General features: G+C 39.4%; 1 protein-coding gene across 12 annotated transcripts in view; it reads left to right on the forward strand.

Moving 5' to 3' along the window:
• MCF2L (MCF.2 cell line derived transforming sequence like) overlaps positions 1-17,041 on the forward strand; it is a 159,297-nt gene that overhangs the window by 123,203 nt on the left and 19,053 nt on the right. For all 12 annotated transcript variants that reach the window (XR_003921235.1, XR_003921236.1, XR_003921237.1 and 9 more), the window contains 12 exons: positions 5,114-5,233; positions 6,065-6,181; positions 6,690-6,839; positions 7,566-7,690; positions 9,432-9,546; positions 10,520-10,639; positions 11,504-11,695; positions 11,913-12,104; positions 12,775-12,934; positions 13,083-13,153; positions 14,207-14,283; positions 15,334-15,400. Coding sequence is in view for 9 of the 12 variants with exons in the window: in XM_029999270.1 (XP_029855130.1) it covers positions 5,114-5,233; positions 6,065-6,181; positions 6,690-6,839; positions 7,566-7,690; positions 9,432-9,546; positions 10,520-10,639; positions 11,504-11,695; positions 11,913-12,104; positions 12,775-12,934; positions 13,083-13,153; positions 14,207-14,283; positions 15,334-15,400 (1,506 nt within the window). In the remaining 3 variants the exon portion in view is untranslated. The remainder of the gene's footprint in view (positions 1-5,113; positions 5,234-6,064; positions 6,182-6,689; positions 6,840-7,565; positions 7,691-9,431; positions 9,547-10,519; positions 10,640-11,503; positions 11,696-11,912; positions 12,105-12,774; positions 12,935-13,082; positions 13,154-14,206; positions 14,284-15,333; positions 15,401-17,041) is intronic.

A 17,041-nucleotide genomic window follows, 5' to 3' on the forward strand; every position in this document is an offset into this window, starting at 1 on the left:
GACTGCAACTTTATTTTAAGTGCATCTCTGTCTAAAAGGTGTACATATTTATCTACATAATTCCTTTGTATACTAAATAAGCCCTAGGAGGAAACCTGAGATATAAAAACTCAAAGGTGTTGGTTTTCTTTTCCAAAAGCTCACCTTTGGGTATTCACTGCTAAAAGCTGTAGTGACTGGCTCCTGGTTGTAGACCCCAGCCACTGCTCTGCTCCTGCGCTGCCTCTTCCAGGGAGCGCAGCCTGGCAGCACTGCATCCTGTCCCAGCGAATATCGTGACTATTGTAAAGTATGTCATATCTCCCCTTTGAAAATGCCATCTGCCCAATAGCCTATAGTGCATATATGCTGTACAGTTACTGTCAGGCAGGAGTGCGTGGGATTGTTGCTATGCCTGGCTAGTGCAGGTGAAATTGTTGAGTGACTTAAATAGCTCCCTGTTGGCACCAACAGAGCAAGACCACATTACACAGCGGAAACTGAAGAGAAGAAGAATCTCAGTACCTGTCCTTGGGGAAACGCTGTCATTCCTACCCCACAAACAAGCTGCTACAGGCCCTTCCCGAGCATCAGGCAGGGGTTGTTTCCTGCTCGGCTTTTGTGGTTCCTTACCAGCCATTCAGCATCGGTTGTCTTCATTCGTGAGATGGCCTGCCTCTCCTTATATCCCCCTGTTAGCAGCTGCTTAACTTCTGGGTCAGTACTGGTGCTACAGACAGCCTCTCTCTCATTAATATTCTGTGAAGGAAAGTGATAATTAACATTACATGCAACTAACTTAATTTTACGTTTTGCCCAAACCCAGCTGGGTTCAGTCTCTGTAGGTTCCCCCTTTCCAGAGGCCTGGAACGTGCAGTGGAAAGCTTCCCATCCCTGAGAAGCGGAGGCCTGAAAGCGGGCAGGTCAACCTGCTCCTGAGTATTTATTGACTGTTTTCCTGGAGGATTTAAGGTAGCTCCTGTTTTGTCCAGCCAGTGAAGGTTCCTCCCATGTTCTATGTTCAGGGTATTCATAGGGCAGCAAAGATCTCTGTGTATGGGAAAGGTTTGATTTAAGGGCTGTGCTGTATATAAATCCCTGGTTTGGTCAGATTTATTTCAAAGCTCATAACTACATGCACATCTACATCTCTTTCTGTATCTCTGGAATCGGCACTGACCTGACTGGATGGGGATGTGAAGGAGATAAGCAGATAGAAAACTAATCCCATGACTGTCATGAAGTATCAAACAAGTGCCAGTACTGATGCAAGTGAGACGGAAGGAGTATATGGGTTGGGCTAGAATAGAATAGGATCTACCCTAATTTTTGTTGAGGATACCAAAAACATGACCCCTGGTCTCTTTTGCATAGATATTAAATGAGTTACAGTGCAATATTTGAGACTAGATGTTGGAGGAGCAGTTAATATTAATCTAGTAAAGAAAGACACTTCTGAAAAGGCAGTTTTACAAGCACACAAACCCTTCTTCAAGTCGCAGTGATGTTCATTGAATTCACTGAAACAGTCCTTGAAGGCACTTTATTTCATGGCACTGCTAAACATACATGAATATTTATTTTTGTGCTTAACATTTGGCACATTATTGAGAAGTCATTGTTTGCTCTGTCTGCTTAACATACAATGGCTTCAAACAAATACGCTGCTGGACTGGAATGGAGTTTTGTTGTTGTTGTTGTTGTTCTCGTGTTCAGGGTGAAGTTGACTGGTTGATGAAGTTCACACGCATCTAAGGAGTGTCTCTTGCATCATATCATTGTCTCTGCAAGTCACCAGGGCTTTAGAAAAAAAAAGTAAGTTAGGAAAATAGTAATATTTGGGCAGTGCAGATATAAGCTCAGATAAACTGGAATAGCTGGCACGGGTCCAACATTGTTTACTGTAGCAATCCTCCCTTTTCTTGTTGTTTCACAAAGATCAATTTGCAGTTTTGACTCCTGGCCACAACAAGCAGAGGAGGCATCGTTTTTTAAGACTTGGGTTTCTTTGAATATAAATAAAACCAAATGGGAGGCATAGGAGACGGACTAGCGGAGGCCAGAATGGTATTGTAGACAAAGTTAGAGTAATTTGAGCTTTTGTTGAGAGAGGGGGAAAACTTCTGGCAAGCTGTGAATGGGAGTTAAAGTGATACAAGACTGTAGTGACTTCAACAGCATCGGTTTGGGTAGACATGCTGAGATGGAGAATAGTTGTAATGTGTATTCTCTGTCTGTTTTCTTTGAATTGAAAACTAATGAGATACCCTACTTAATTTGGTCATGCAATTAAACTCTGTATTTCATAAGAGCTAATACACAGTTTAGAAAAATTTACTATTGCATTGCATTTGGCTACTACTGTTTGCTTCAGTAATAGCCTAAATATCATAGAAACACAGAATAATGACTTGGGTTGGGAGGGACCTTGAAAGATCATCTGGCCCAACCTTTCGTGAGGAAAGGGAGCCTCGATGAGATTATCTAGCACGCTGTCCAATGTCATCTTGAAAGCCTCCAGTGAGGGGGACTCTACCACGTCCCTGGGGAGGTTGTTCCAGTGAATGATTGTTCTCACTGTAAAAATTTTCTTTCTTCTATCAAGATGAAAATCTTCCCAGTGTGACTTGTACCTGTTGCCCGTTGTCCTCTCCACATGGCAACTCGTGAAGGGAGAATCTCTGTCCTCTTTGCAGCCACCCTTTAAGTGGCAGCTGGAATACTGTGCTGGGGTGTCCCTCAGCCTTCTCTTCCCCAGGGAGAAGAGACCTAACTCCTTCAGTCTTTCCTCACTGGGCAGGTTCTCCAGCCCTTTGGTCATCTTTGTGGTCCTCCTTTGGACCCTCTCCAGTCTGTCCGCGTCTTTCATGAGCTGTGGGGACCAGAACTGGACACAGTACTCCAGGTGCGGCCGGACAAGCGCTCAGTAGGGTGGGATGGTCCCGTCTCTATCTCTGCTGGTTATGCCCCTGCGGATGCAGCCCAGGATCCCATTTGCCTTGGTTGCCACAGCAGCGCGGTGCGGACTCATGTCCAGCTTGTTGTCCACCAGCACCCCCAGGTCCCTTTCAGCATATTTTCTATGAAATTCTGGAGTAAAAATCTAGACTACAGTCACAAAGTGTAAAAGTGAGAATTTAAAGTTAGAATGAAGAAATTTATTACTCATACATGTAATTTAAATTTACTTTTATTGTTTGGTGTCTTTACTCTTCATATGCTTTCATGCTATTGTGTATTTCTAATACATCTACTCAACTTGGAGCTAAGAGCATAGGCATTTCCCAGTATTCTGGGTAAGGCTAAATGGGTTGCAAACATGCACTGCCAAAGACAGTATGTCTGGATGTCATGTGGTGGGGCAAATATCTCGCATGAAGACCCCTTACGTTTTTTTTAAAAACATATTATCTAAAAGATATTTCTTCTTGGAGCTTTTTCTTCTGAAATGTTGGCATTGCCATTTCACATTTTTTTAGTTGAAGGTGAAAATTAACAGCTCAGACTCTGAACGCTGCTGGCACAAAATAAATTGACACGTGTCTATTGAGTGTGTGAAATGTGACTACATGGCTATCATTCTAAAAAGATTATTCAGGAGATTTAATTAAAAAATCCTTTTGTCCATTCTTGCAATGTTTCTTAGTAGGAGTTAAATAGTTTTCTTAAATAAATTTGTGGTTGTCCTTGGTACAACAGTTCAGGAAAAAATGGTAAGAAAATCATCTTTTCTTCACTTTTTCTTCTGAATACAGTCAGGAATTTTCTATAAAAAGTTTTTCCTCTGATAACTGTGGATTAGTAAGTCCACAGGATGTACTACTACACAGAGACAGATTGTTTACAGTGCAAGGATGAGGAGCTGGTGTGGGCACTCAGAATTACCTGGATTCTGTTCCCAGCCCTCAGACAGATTCCTTTGGGACTGAACCACCATGCTTTCTAGAAAATGTGTGGACATCACTGAAGTGGAGGCAGATTGTGAAGCTCCAGTCTTAAAGGTTCCTCAATCAAATTGAGATCTCAGTTGTATACTGAATATCTGGGGAACCACAATGAATCTGTGAAGTCTTCCAGAAAAGTTTTAAAGTACTTTTCTCTTTAAAAGTTTGTCATTTCCAATGCTAAATACCTGGAACCCTTGGAAACCTCAAAATGAGTATTAAACCACTCTCCAACCTTCCGGATACTAAGTTTCACTAGGCATGGAAACGGAGCATAGCATAACAGCTCCTTCAGTCAGTATTTGTTTTTTGGTTGGCTTGTTTTTGTTGGTAGTAATTCAATTTGCTAGAAATGTGACATAATTTCCAACAATATAATGAAGAAAATTGCATACTTAATCATTATAATGATCATTTCTTTAGTGAGCTTCACTGTCTCCCTACAGTGGAAATATTGAATAGGGGAGAAGGCTTGCATGATTTCAAGAATGGCTAAATGCCAAGTATGCAAACCTCTGCCACAGCAGAGGTTGATTTTTAGTAATTTAATGCTATTTCTTTGCTTTCCTTCTCCTCTTCTGTTTTCCCCTAATCACTTGTAGAACTGGGAAACATCCATCAGACTACTAGTTGGAAGATGATGAAAAAAACCACAGCTGGGACTTACGATGTTTGATTTTTATTTTTGTCTGCAAAATTAAAGATTATTTCTAAGCTACTGCCTGAGAAATTCAGTCTCGGTGGCAATAGTTTGTGTAGGCAACTGGCAAGGTAGTATATGCACAAATTAAAATGTGTTGTTAGGTGTTGAGACAATAATGGAGGTTTCTCTTGGCACCCTCTATTAAAGAGAAGATAAGGTAACCGTGAAAGTACTGCTGTTAAAAAAGTACTAAGCCACCATTGTTTTTTCATTAGCCTCCTTGGCTAGGATGTAATCTTGGCTGAAGAGCAGTACAAGCCACCCCTGAAAAATTTGATTCCAGGAGAATAGATTCCTGTTTCCAAAGATGAGTAAATGTCTCTCTGAATGAAGCTCTTTGTGCAAGCCTTGCAAGTTTATAATTGGTCACCCCATGATGGAAGGCCTTTGATATGGTTAGTTTGTGGTTTTCAGGGGCTTCTCCTTCTTCAAAAATATTTTTCTGGAGCTGAGACACAGAAAATAACAGACTAAACTTGTTTTGCAGGCATCTTTCCCGGGAAACCTGCAGCTAGTCCTCGTTCTGCGCCCAACAGGATTTTTTCATCGAGCTCTCTCGGACATTGCTTTCAAATTCAACAAAGATGAGTTTAAAATGAAAGTACCTGTAAGTAGTCCTCTGTTTTCACTTTACTATCAGGAATCAGTTCAAGTACTTAATGTAACCAGTGAGGACCAAAAAAATCCCAACAAAAAGCCATGCTTAAAGGCAGCTCCAGCAATTTTCACTAATTCATGATGGCTTATTCTTGAAATTCAGTACGTGAATTTTGAGGCAAATGCATTTCCCATGGACAAATACTATAGCTTCTATCATTTGAGCAAACATACAACTGATGCCTGTTGTTAGATCACCAGTAAACCCACTGATTATACTTCTGTTTGTAAATGTACAGCATTTATATTGTAAAATAAACTTTGAAATTATATGAGCTAAAGATATAAAAGTTATTTTCCTTATCAGATGTAAATTTCCAGGGTGAAGGATGGTCTTTAAGTTAAGATACCTGTCCCCCATCCCTCATTTATTTTGGGGAACCAGTCCTTACATGCCAAATCCATGGAGATACCATCATTCTCTCCCACAGACCCAGGATAACAAGGGAAAATGAACAAGAAATGAATGTTGCTCTTAGAAAATAGCCATGTATGGTTTATCAAGGTTAAAAAAACCTGATGGTGTAATTTATGTTGTATAATCCGTAAGCTTTTTTTTTTTTAATGTGCCTGGTGCTCATGCTCATATGCAGTTATTTATATCATCTTCAACTGAAACAACTGTTAAGTTTGTTTTTCTGTACCCAAAGGAAATAGTTCCATGACTTGCTTCTGTATTAAACTGAACTTTCTGTATCAGAGGCTGAAGGATGGGGCTTAGAATCCTTAACAAGGGACTTCTCGCCACTGATCCCATTCACTTTTTTCTTTGCTGCTGCAGATCATAATGCTGGGCTCAGTATCAGAACTGCAGGGTTACATTGATAAAACACAATTAACAGAAGATCTTGGTGGCACCCTGGATTACTGCCATAACAGATGGCTGTCCCGTCGCACTGTAAGTCTTAGTTTTTGTTTTAACTTTCCAGTTTAATGAACCCTTCTGTTTTATACCCTGTCATTTATAAAACAGATTTCAAGTGATGCAAGTTGACTTGCTCGGGGTGAGAAGATGTTCCCAATGGTACTTAGTCATCTTAGAGAAATAATATGAGTAATAATTTGGGAGTGGTTTTCTGAACACTTGGAGCAAAGGAACTACAGTGTATTATTGTGTTGAGGTTTATTGGTTTTGCTACGAGAAAGAAAAAGCTCAAGTTGTAAAATAACTCCAGATTATAAAAATATGAGGAAGATACACCTGATTCGAGCCTAGGAAAAATATACAATTAAGGAATTAATGGTGACGGTATCTGTTGCTTGCAAAATTATACTTTGACCATTTTTCAGTCTTGTAATTCATCTGCTGGGGTTTGTTTTGAGAGTTATATTTTGTGTGTATGTGTCTGTTTGTACATATGCATGTGATGAGCATGAAACATCTTTAATGGTTTTTATTCCAAAAGGCTATAGAAGGTTTCGCCCAAAAGGTTAAGCAAACAGCTCAGATTCTTCAGTCCTTTGGGACTGAGCTGGCTGAAACAGAACTACCGAATGATGTGCAATCAACCAGCTCCCTTCTTGCAACACACACAGAAAAGAAGGACAAAATGAAGGTATGTAATTTTTGTAAAGATGCTGTCTTCTAGTTAAACTATGTTGTAATTTATAGCTACTAATGCTAATAGAAAATCTGGAGGATGTTAATAGACAGTAACAATGCGAAACATTGAAATCTTATTGAACTTATTTTGCTTGGTTTGATGTTAAAAATCCTTTTTGCATTCAAAAATGACATTTCTTGAGTGTAAGTTTATGTATGTACAAATGCATAATGATTTGTATGTGGAAACAGAAATTCCTTTGTAAGTAGTGGTGTGTTTAATTTCTAGGTTGGTTTGCAACAAGTAATTTGATTGTATTTGCATGCATATAAAAATATATGACCTTTTGAAGAATGGATAAATGTTCTTTCAAATCAGCTTAAATGAAAACTATTTGGGGGTTTTAAAACTGTACATCTAAAATTTTTGGGATGTTTGTAGCCTAAGGACATACTAGAAGGCTATCTATCATGGAAATTCAACCTGGTTACACTGAGATCTTAAGACGGTAAATGGAGAGAAAGCTGACATTTAGCGTTTGCTGTCTGTATTTGTTGTCAAATGCTGCTTTTAATCAAACTGTCCTTGCTCTATTGCTACTAAAACAAAATCCTTTTTCCAGTTTGGTGCCTTATGAAGTCTGCTTAAAAAAAAAAAAAAAACAAAAAAAAAACAAACAAAAAAAACAACCAACAATGCACAACTACAGTGTGTGGGGGTTTTTGTTTTGTTTTGTAGGAGGATATCAGGTTAGCGGTAGAACAGGGAGATGATATCCTTGGAAGTATTACAAAACCAGTTACTGAGAATCCTGAATACAAACTGAATCAAGATCAGCTAGACAATCAAACAACGGTAGAAAGGTGAGAGGAGCGAAATACTGAACATGCTGCTTTTCTGGGTTTTTTGATCCCTCCCCAGCTCTTTTACTTAGTTCCATATGCATGCTTAGCAAATAAGCAAATGTTAACAATGTGAATGTATAAAACATACTTTCAGAAACAACTCCTCTGTTGTCAGAACTGTCCTGACCAAAGTAAACCCCTGATGTCCATTACTGGGTCACCTGGCTATAAGGAAATAGGGGATGGGGTTTGAGTTCCAGTGTCAACAAAGTAACACTCTTCTTTTTGTCCTTTTTTCAGATTTGGACTATGTAGTTGAGCAGCATTTCCTTATTTTAAAGAACATTGATGCTTTGTTTAGAGACTGCAGTACAATCCAAGGAAATTTTGCTGCTGTAGGGAAAGCAGGAGGGGAAGACAGGAGTGATATATCCCGTCTTTTCAGTAGATTTGTCCACTTCCATTAAGTCCTTTTGAATTGAAGTGGGAGGTTTCTTTTTCTTTAAACCTGCCCAAAGGAGCTTCTAACATTGCTGATATCTTATCAATGTCATTAGTGTCCTTTAAAGGGCTACTAGGGAGTACACTGCTCTTGAAACTTGAAACATGCAGAAACTTCCTATATGCTTCCTTGGGGCATATAAGTAATAGATGTTGTTTTCCATTGCTCCCCACCCACCACCCCCCCTTAAATTACTGCCAGGTTTGAAGACATTATATCACCATAGCACAGATGTAAATCTGCACAAAGCTATGAAAGCATAGCTCATTTCCCCCAGGCAGTATTCTGCATTCTTTTTTTGTCTGTCATTCTGTGTTTCTGTGACACTCGGGCTGACTTTTCTTTCCAAATAGCTGTCCATTCCAATCCACAAAGCTTGGCAGAAGTCACTTTTTTTGGTCGTTGTTGCTATCAGCTATCCGAAGGACAATCGGGGTGGGCGTTGCTAATTTATCCAAAACGTTCCCACTTGATACAGTATCTGATGGAAGTTGGAACAAACTCTCTGTGTGTGTCTGCCTTTTTTCTAATCAGTTTTAACTTGTAAATTCAGGGTTGGTTTCTGTCCTATTGAAGACAAAAGTTCATTAAAATTCCCTGGATGTAGCCTAAGTACAGCAAAGTGCCCTGTAATAAGTCCATGGGATACCATACTGTCAAATGCAATATTGGAAGATAAGTTGAAAAGTAAAAGTTTTAAGGCATTAGCCAAAATTAAAATTGAAGAAGGCTCTTTTCATCATAGTACTGCTGTACACTTGCCTGTGACATTTAAGTAGTAACTCTGCTCAGAAGAGGAGCAGCAGTGACCTTCAGGTTTATTATGAGCCTTGCTCCAAGGAATGAAATGTAAGGGCAGCTGGCTGGTCACAGCAGTACAAATTTTTGCCTTCGTTTTCCCTTATAGCCCAAGGCTTGGGTTCCTCTGGGTCCTAGCCCACACACATTTGCATGTTTTGTTTATGTTTGCTGTCCCCATGTCCCCAGGCCAGAGCTGAGAAGTAGTATATGCAGCAGCTAGCTTCAAATCAGCACTTGCCAATTTTTCAGAACTTAATGTTTGTGTTGGGTTTCAGTTTTACATCAATGTTATTCTAGGAAACAATTCTGTGCAATACTCAAAAAACTTTCCTATATCCAGTTTATTTTTTCTGGAAAGTATTGCTTTGGGGAGGCTTTTTGTTTACTGTGGAAGATTGTATTGTCCCTTGAAGGTTGCACCCATCATTCTTACAGTATTTCTGTTTTTTTGAAAAGGCTTCTGGCTCAATTACATGAAACAGAGACTGCTTTTGATGAGTTTTGGATTAAGCATCAGCAAAAACTTGAGCAATGTCTGCGCCTTCGGAATTTTGAACAGAATTTCAGAGAGGTGAGAACTTCTTGGTGGCAGTCAATATTTGGTAATATAGAAATTATTCAGAAGAAAATATTTCCCCCTCTTGCTTTTGCAGCTCTTGTGTGTGCTTGAAAGGTTTCTCCAACCTTTTTCTTGTATGTGTCCTTACTTGACATACTGCTATCTTCACTACCTTGAATACTTGCCTATAGAGACATAATAGCTTCTCTTCTGCAGTCTTATGATTTTTTTTCCATGGACCCAGCAGCGTAGAAGCATTCAAAAACTCTTTGAAACCTGTTCACCACCACAGAAGCATAATATGCTGGCTGCAACGCTTTCATCTTGCCAATAGGCCCTTTTATGGAACCAAGACTTACCTAAACCTTCTGGCTGAAATTTTATAAAACACTCTCCAACTCTGTGGGTGGGAAGTTGCAACCACAGTGTTAGAAGCTGGGTGGAGGCTGAACTACAATTTTTACAGCCAGTTTCTGATCTCATGGTAGTTTAACTCATATGCTTGATGGCACCTACAGTCTCTTTACGCTGGTGTAGCTGATCTCAGAGCATGGCTCCTGTGTCTCTATGGGAGCAATGCTCAGAAACCCACTGACAAGTGTGTGTCTGTCTGTATGTGTCTCAATCAATTGTTAGGGTGAGGACCTCTCCCTCACGTTTTTCTGTTTGTATGGTGCTTTGTATTATTGTCATCTGGTAAAAGCAAGATCATAAATGTTTCCTGAGCATTAGTTTTCCTTTTTTTTTTTTTTTTTTTTTTTTTCTTTTTCCGGTACCAGGAAACAGGATTACTTCACTGCCTTTTCTTTGTGTTTGTTTTCATTTTGCATTGGGGGTAAAGGTAGGCTGACAAAAAAAAGTGATTTGTCTCTGTGCCCCAGTAACCCCATAATGTGAGTCACCTGACTGGAAATAGCTATTTAACTGATGGGTCTCCAGAGAGGTGGAATCATCTTTATTGATACATAGCTGTGTCTCATTTCAGGTCAAAGCAGCTTTGGATATTGTGTCTGAGAGACTGTCTACTTTCACAGATGTAGGAAACAGCTGTTCACATGTGGAGCATATTTTGAAAGATCTTGCCAACTTTGAAGAAAAATCATGTGTAAGGACTCTGCAAGTCTCCTTAATTTCTAGTATGACAATGCATGTGTGGAGGGGAACGGTATTTGGTTATTGAGTCTGTCTTGCGAGCAGAGCTTGAGCTGAATCAGTGTCTCAAGTAACATGCAGAAAGAATTTGGAATGAAGTCTTTAACCATTGGAGCAGCCCAGTTCTTGGGCATCCCTCAATGAAGAGCAGAGTGACCAGTCACAAAGTCGGTGTGATCAGTTCATGGAAGAATAGCATGAAGTGTCTACATAGCCGAGTTCTGCACTTAGTGGTCAAGGGCCCACTTCCGTTCCCATTAAAGCCACTTATTTCATTAAATCTCAGAAATGAGAAAGCTGTGTATTGAATGTACAATATGTTAAAAGATGACCAACAGAAACATACACTGAACAATGTAGAAAGGGAACCTTATTATAATCTGTGCTTCACAATAAAATATATAGCTCTATAAGAAAGGTCATTGCTCTTGAGGCTGAGGTGCTGGTGTTAGGTATTTTTTAATTTGGGTTCTTATTGCTGCTGTACTCCAAATTGCATACGTACGCATACAAACATGCTGCTGACTAACTAAGGCACAGAAAGACAATAGTGGTTCTTCACAGGGAGGCATATGATTAAACTCATTAATGTTTCTGAAGTACTCTGATACAGTAAAGAAGGGGGCATTAAAAGTTCTTGGGCATCTGGGAAGACAGGAAATCACTGATATATTAAGCAAGGCACACGTTAACTAAAGATGTATTCTTTATCAACATGTGTATTTTACTGCATAAAAACAAATGGTATAATTTTTAATTTTTTTCATTGATGTTGACCCAAGGAAAGATGTACCTAAATCAACGCTTGCTTTCTTAGGAAACTGTAGCAAAAGCCAGAATGCTAGCCTCAGAGGGTGATGCTTTTATTCAAAGCAATCATTATGCTGTGGATTCCATTATTCCAAAATGCAGTGAACTTCATCATCTCTGTGATGCCTTCACTACTGAGACAGAACGGAGGAGGAATCTTCTTAACAAATCTCTAGAACTGCATGGCTTACTAGAAAAGGTAAATTTTGTATGGAACAGTTCTGTTTCCCATCTTGTTTGCTAAAACCTCAGTCAAGCAGTTGTCATAACAGCAGGTAAAAATATCTGGGTGTGCTGGAAGTTTTCTCCTTAAATAGCTGAATACATGACAAGTAGAAATATGAAATGGTTTAGACCTCTTAGTTTTTGATGCTGACATCGGTGCATTCTGAGCCTGTTCTTCTCTCTGTTTCTAGTCTCTGAAGTGGTGTGATGAAGGAATTTATTTGCTGGCTTCGCAGCCGGTAGATAAGTGTCAGTCTCAGGATGGTGCAGAATCAGCATTACAGGAGATCGAGAAATTCCTGGACACTGGTGCAGGCAATAAAATCAAGGAGTTGAATAAAATTTACAGAGAGTATGCACACATCCTCAATGAGGACCTAAAGGTACCAGAAGACATTTATGTGTATCTATGCGTCCATTTGTTAATTTTAGAGTTGTTCTCTTGCATGGCCGTTGATGAAGCTAAATAATTGGTACTAGGAGTTATACTGGGGAACTGGAAAGCCAACACATTTCCCTACCTGAGGTGCTAGTCCTGTCATATCTTTGGATAAGCATCAGGGGCTTCAGAGCCTTTTAATAACTACTTCAATTTGTCAGATAGTAGGATTGCTTTTAAAAAAAATTCTCCCAAGTGAATATTGGAAATATCTTTTTTATGTAGCAAGAATGTGCCGGTCCTTGATATTTGTATGACTTCTGCTTTGTAACTGCTTTTTTTTAGTACTTGAGAATATGTCCCTTTTCCTCTTGGTTGATCTCTTCATGTAACAGAACCATGAGACACTGTCAAAAAACTTTTCCCTATTTTTTTTTTTAAATTGAAACCTGAACCCCATTGTTTCTCTACAGCAAGCACACAAAATGTTTTATAAAGTAATGTTCCAATTTTTAAGTTGACTGTAAATTATGCCTTGTTAGGAGTGAAGAGTAGGGTAATATTTTTATACGTGGTCTAAAAACAATCGCAGTTTCAGATCAATGTGCTGTAAATGGCAGTGTAGCTTGTTGATAGGTCTCTGACAAGGATTTTTATTTCTGTGGCAACGGTAGGAGCATGTGCAAAAGGTTTTTCAGAAGCAAGAAAGTATGGAAGAAATGTTTCAAAAGAGACAAGTAAGTCTTAAGAAACTGGCAGCTAAGCAGACACGTCCTGTTCAGCCAGTTGCACCAAGACCTGAAGCCTTTGTAAAATCTCCTTGTACCTCTCCAGGTAAGTAACTGTAGTAGCCTGTAACTAATTTTTTGTGCTATGCTGAGAAACTTAAAGAAACTTTCAGCTGTAATTTGTGGTTGCACAAACATCTGTGTCAGATCTGCTCAAGTTCTAACTGCTGTTTGATTCTGGTTTACATGCTTAGGTCTTCAAAGAGAATACGTATCCAACTCGGAAAGCAGTGCGCTTCGGAGAGTAAACTGCAGAAGAGGAAAGGTATTTTTTTTTTTCTTTGCACTTTTCATGCACGTACTGCTTGAGAAAGTCATAATACAACAGAATATTCAGGAACCTCAAGAAGGATGAGGCAATTCCACTGAAAAAGTGATGGTATTGCCCCTATCAAAGTAATTCTGGTGAAGCAGTCATCTGGTTTAAATAGAGGCTGCTTTGTCGCTGGGCTGGGTATAAGGGAAGGTAAAGTAAATAGTTGCCTATATTAGGAAAAATGTTAGGGGCAGCGAAATATAAAATCTATGAACAGGAAGCATTTATTATTTGCCAGTAGTAATTGGCTACTCTTAAAACTGGTGAAAGTGAAGAGGTAGTTGTCGTTGGCTCCAAGACAGCTTCACCTGACCTAATGGGTTGCCATTCCCAAGTGGGGATGGTCTTCCTGCCCTGCCTCCGGCAAGGAAAGTAACCTGACAGCAGCAGCAGAAACAAGTAGTTTCCCACTGGGTTAGAGGGTTGAATCAACTCAGCCAAGGTCCAGCAAAAGACAATGCGAGGAGGAAGGCAGGACAACATGACCAGTAGGGACAACAGTTGGAGCAAAGGGTTAGTTCAAGGGGGGATTGAAAGCAGAACCTCTCACTGTTTTCAGCAAGCCGTAATTAGGTCAACCATTACAGTAGAAGTTCTAAGAGTGAACTTCTGTGTCAAGTTAGGAAGTTACCAGAAAGTTAGCACAGTACCTCATTTTTAGTTTGAAAAACAGACTAAGGCCAGTGTTGCCTCCAAGATTATGCTGATGCTCTGATGTTGTGTTCCTGGAAAGGGGCCTCGAACCACGGTCTTTTCTAAGCTGGCCTTTCATGGAAAACTCCCTGTGTCTAAATGTTCTTGTGTGCTTCAAGACCTTCAGGTTGACTTGGATTTTTTTGCAGCGTTCTTGCAAATTGCCTTCATTTTTAATGGAGTACAGTCTTTCCTGTGGAAACGCATGCAAGTAGAGCTGGGTGCAAAGCTCTGTATTTTAAAGTGTTTTCCCCCATCTGTGATGCTGTGATGATTTTTTTGTTGTTGTTTGTTTGTTTTCTTCTTTAGAGTGAAATGACTGAACTCCATCAAAGCAGAGGAGGATCTACAATGGATGATGAAGAAAACCTAGCTGTGTTACGGCAGTAAGTATATTTTGATAAACAAAAATGCTTTTTCTCTGACTTGGTTCCAGCAAAGGCTGAGTTCGGCTAAGGATTTGATAAGACAAGTATGCTTCTCTGAATTAAGCCTCAGTGCTTTTTGAAATGCACTGAATATGCTCTGTACACAGAGGAAGATATCTCAGTCTGTCTGCAGCATTATTTATAGTTTATGTAGTATCAGACCCCAGCTTTGCTGCAGTGAGGTGATGCTATGGCAGGATAACTACATATTTTCATTTCAGAGATGACAGTTTTGCATAATAAGCCTCCTGTAAATCTATCGGAGGTTTTGGTCTCCGTGCTTCAGAAGACTTTGTCTTTTTATTTCACTCTTTTTAGTCCCTGTTTTGTTAAATCTTACAAAAAATCACTTTCTTATATAAAAACTAAACAGCATCACTTACATTCAAAAAATAACTTATTACCACCTGCAGTGTGTATAGCAGAGCTTGCATTTCTACCTGTAAACTGGATACTTCTGTCTTTTCACTGTTACAACCATGTGTTAAATCGTACAAAATGACGAGAGGAGGGGGCTGGAGGGAAGCATGCTTGCTTGACCATTAGGGAAATTAAACTTAAAGCAGCATCATGATATTTAAAGTGTGTCCTAAATGCCTCTAATTTAAAATGGCCGGTGTAACTTTAAGTCTGTATTTGATAATCCTATGCAGCTCTAACTCCAGCTCCTGTAATACTTGCAAACACAGCATAACCAGATCTTGTATGTACAATGATAAAATGCTTCACTGCTTCAATTCATTTACTACAGCACTTAAAATGCTAGATTTTACTTTTCTACTGTTTAAACACATTTTCAAAAATTTTAAAATGTTTTAAAAATACATGCTTCTCAATAAGGATATATAAACTGTTGACAGAAATATCTATGAAACATCACATTTTCCATTACCTGGAAATTGTTCTTTTATTGTCTGAAGTAAAGTAGAAACACAGACAAAGTTAATGTTGCCTCATTACTTTGCATAAGTGAATAGACCTGCCTTAATTGTCATTCTTTGTCTACAGGCATGTAATGAATGAACTTATTGAGACTGAACGAGCATATGTGGAAGAACTTCTGTGCGTTCTTGAGGTAAAGATTAAATTTCACTGCGGCTGTTAGTAAATCTATTTACGTCTTCCATTTCAGGGATGCTGTTATGCTTTCCTTATCATTGTAATGCCTCTGCTTGTCCTGTCAAGCAGTGTGATCATTACATCTCTCCTCTCTCATCGTATTTTCACAGAGGTGGGAATGTGCAATTTTTTTCTAGAAATATTTATGCAACTAGGATTTTGTATTAGAAAACACAAATTGGGCAGAAAATAAGATATGCCTAACTATTTAGGTAGAACATAGTGAGATTTGTAATGATCATTAATTCCTGCAAAAGTTCATTCCAGAGTCTTGTGTCAATTCCAGGAAGGTCCTATGTCACACAGGAATGTGAATCTGTGTCGAAGGAATCTTGTGTCAGAGGAGAGAATTTGTTTCTTGCATCCCTCTTTGCATACCTTTAAGTGATCTTCCAAATGTCTTGGGTACAACTGTGGGAACAGGGTGCCTTGTAATAATAATATCTTCATTTGAAATTGTAAAGGAAACAAAGGTGTTCCCTTTGCTCCACGCTTGTGGAGGCACATTTGCAGTCCTGCTGAGTTGCTTGTAGAAATATGCTGCTGTATTCTGTGGTGTTCCTCAAGTTTGTTAAGTCTTCAGACATGGACGAGTCATTTTGTTGTAGTCCAATTTGACTGTAGGAGATGAAGAAGTTGCGGGTAACTGAGGTTGAATTATTTTAATCAGGATGAATTGGAATTGAGCCAAGTGGGTACTTTTGGTGTCCATTCCAATGTTAAGCTCCTGAAGAGGATCTGTCGTAAGTTATGGACTGGGAGTGATAATTTCTGAGTACATACTTTCAAGTAAGAGTAGTGTATGAGGGTTTTGAACTCTGGTCTTGCTTTTGCCTAGTTTGTGCTCAGCTTCCCATAGCATTTATGTCCTGGGTCCAGTCCAAGTGCTAGGAAGTGTTGATGATAGTAGGATGGTCGCATCTGATGTGTGGTAATAAAGCAAGGTAGGTCTGGAGTGGACCTTAAGGATCACTTTATTCTCTGCTTTTGTTCTCTTCATAAAATCAAGACTCGAATAGCTGGAGGTTTTTTGGTCCTTACTGCTGCTGCTGGAGGGTTGTTGCAGAATCTTTCTACTCCTCTGGTATTACTCTTGTTTTGCATAGAGTATAGTGCAACCCTTGTCCTGTTAGGCCAAGCTGTCTTGGTTTTCTGCCAATGTGATAGACTCTCCAGTACTCTGACCGTGCCAGGTACAATTCTCTGCCTCCTGGCAGTTTGGGATTCATCTCTCTTGAACTTGGGTGATTGGGACTGCCAACAGTAATGCTGGATCAGATCCTTGCTGAGGTATGGTTCAGTGGCAGTCTTCCAGCTTTTGACTAATTCTAGTTATTAATCCATAGTTCTGGCTATTCTCCTAATTCCTTTGTTTCTCCTGTTCTATTAGTCTTCCCATTTTTCCTGTAAAATAACCTGGTACTCCTCTGTATGGACAGTGTCTCCTATTATTATGCCATATTTAATTGCCATGCATTTGCTCTCTGCCAAGGATTCCAACAGAAAAAAACAAGGTAGTTCCCAACATTGATTATTGGGAAACTGCTACAGCTGCTTTTATCTGAGCTTGATAGTTTTCCTTTCATTAATAACCATG

Source organism: Aquila chrysaetos, chromosome 23 (genome assembly GCF_900496995.4).
Source record: "Aquila chrysaetos chrysaetos chromosome 23, bAquChr1.4, whole genome shotgun sequence".
NCBI lineage: Eukaryota > Metazoa > Chordata > Aves > Accipitriformes > Accipitridae > Aquila > Aquila chrysaetos.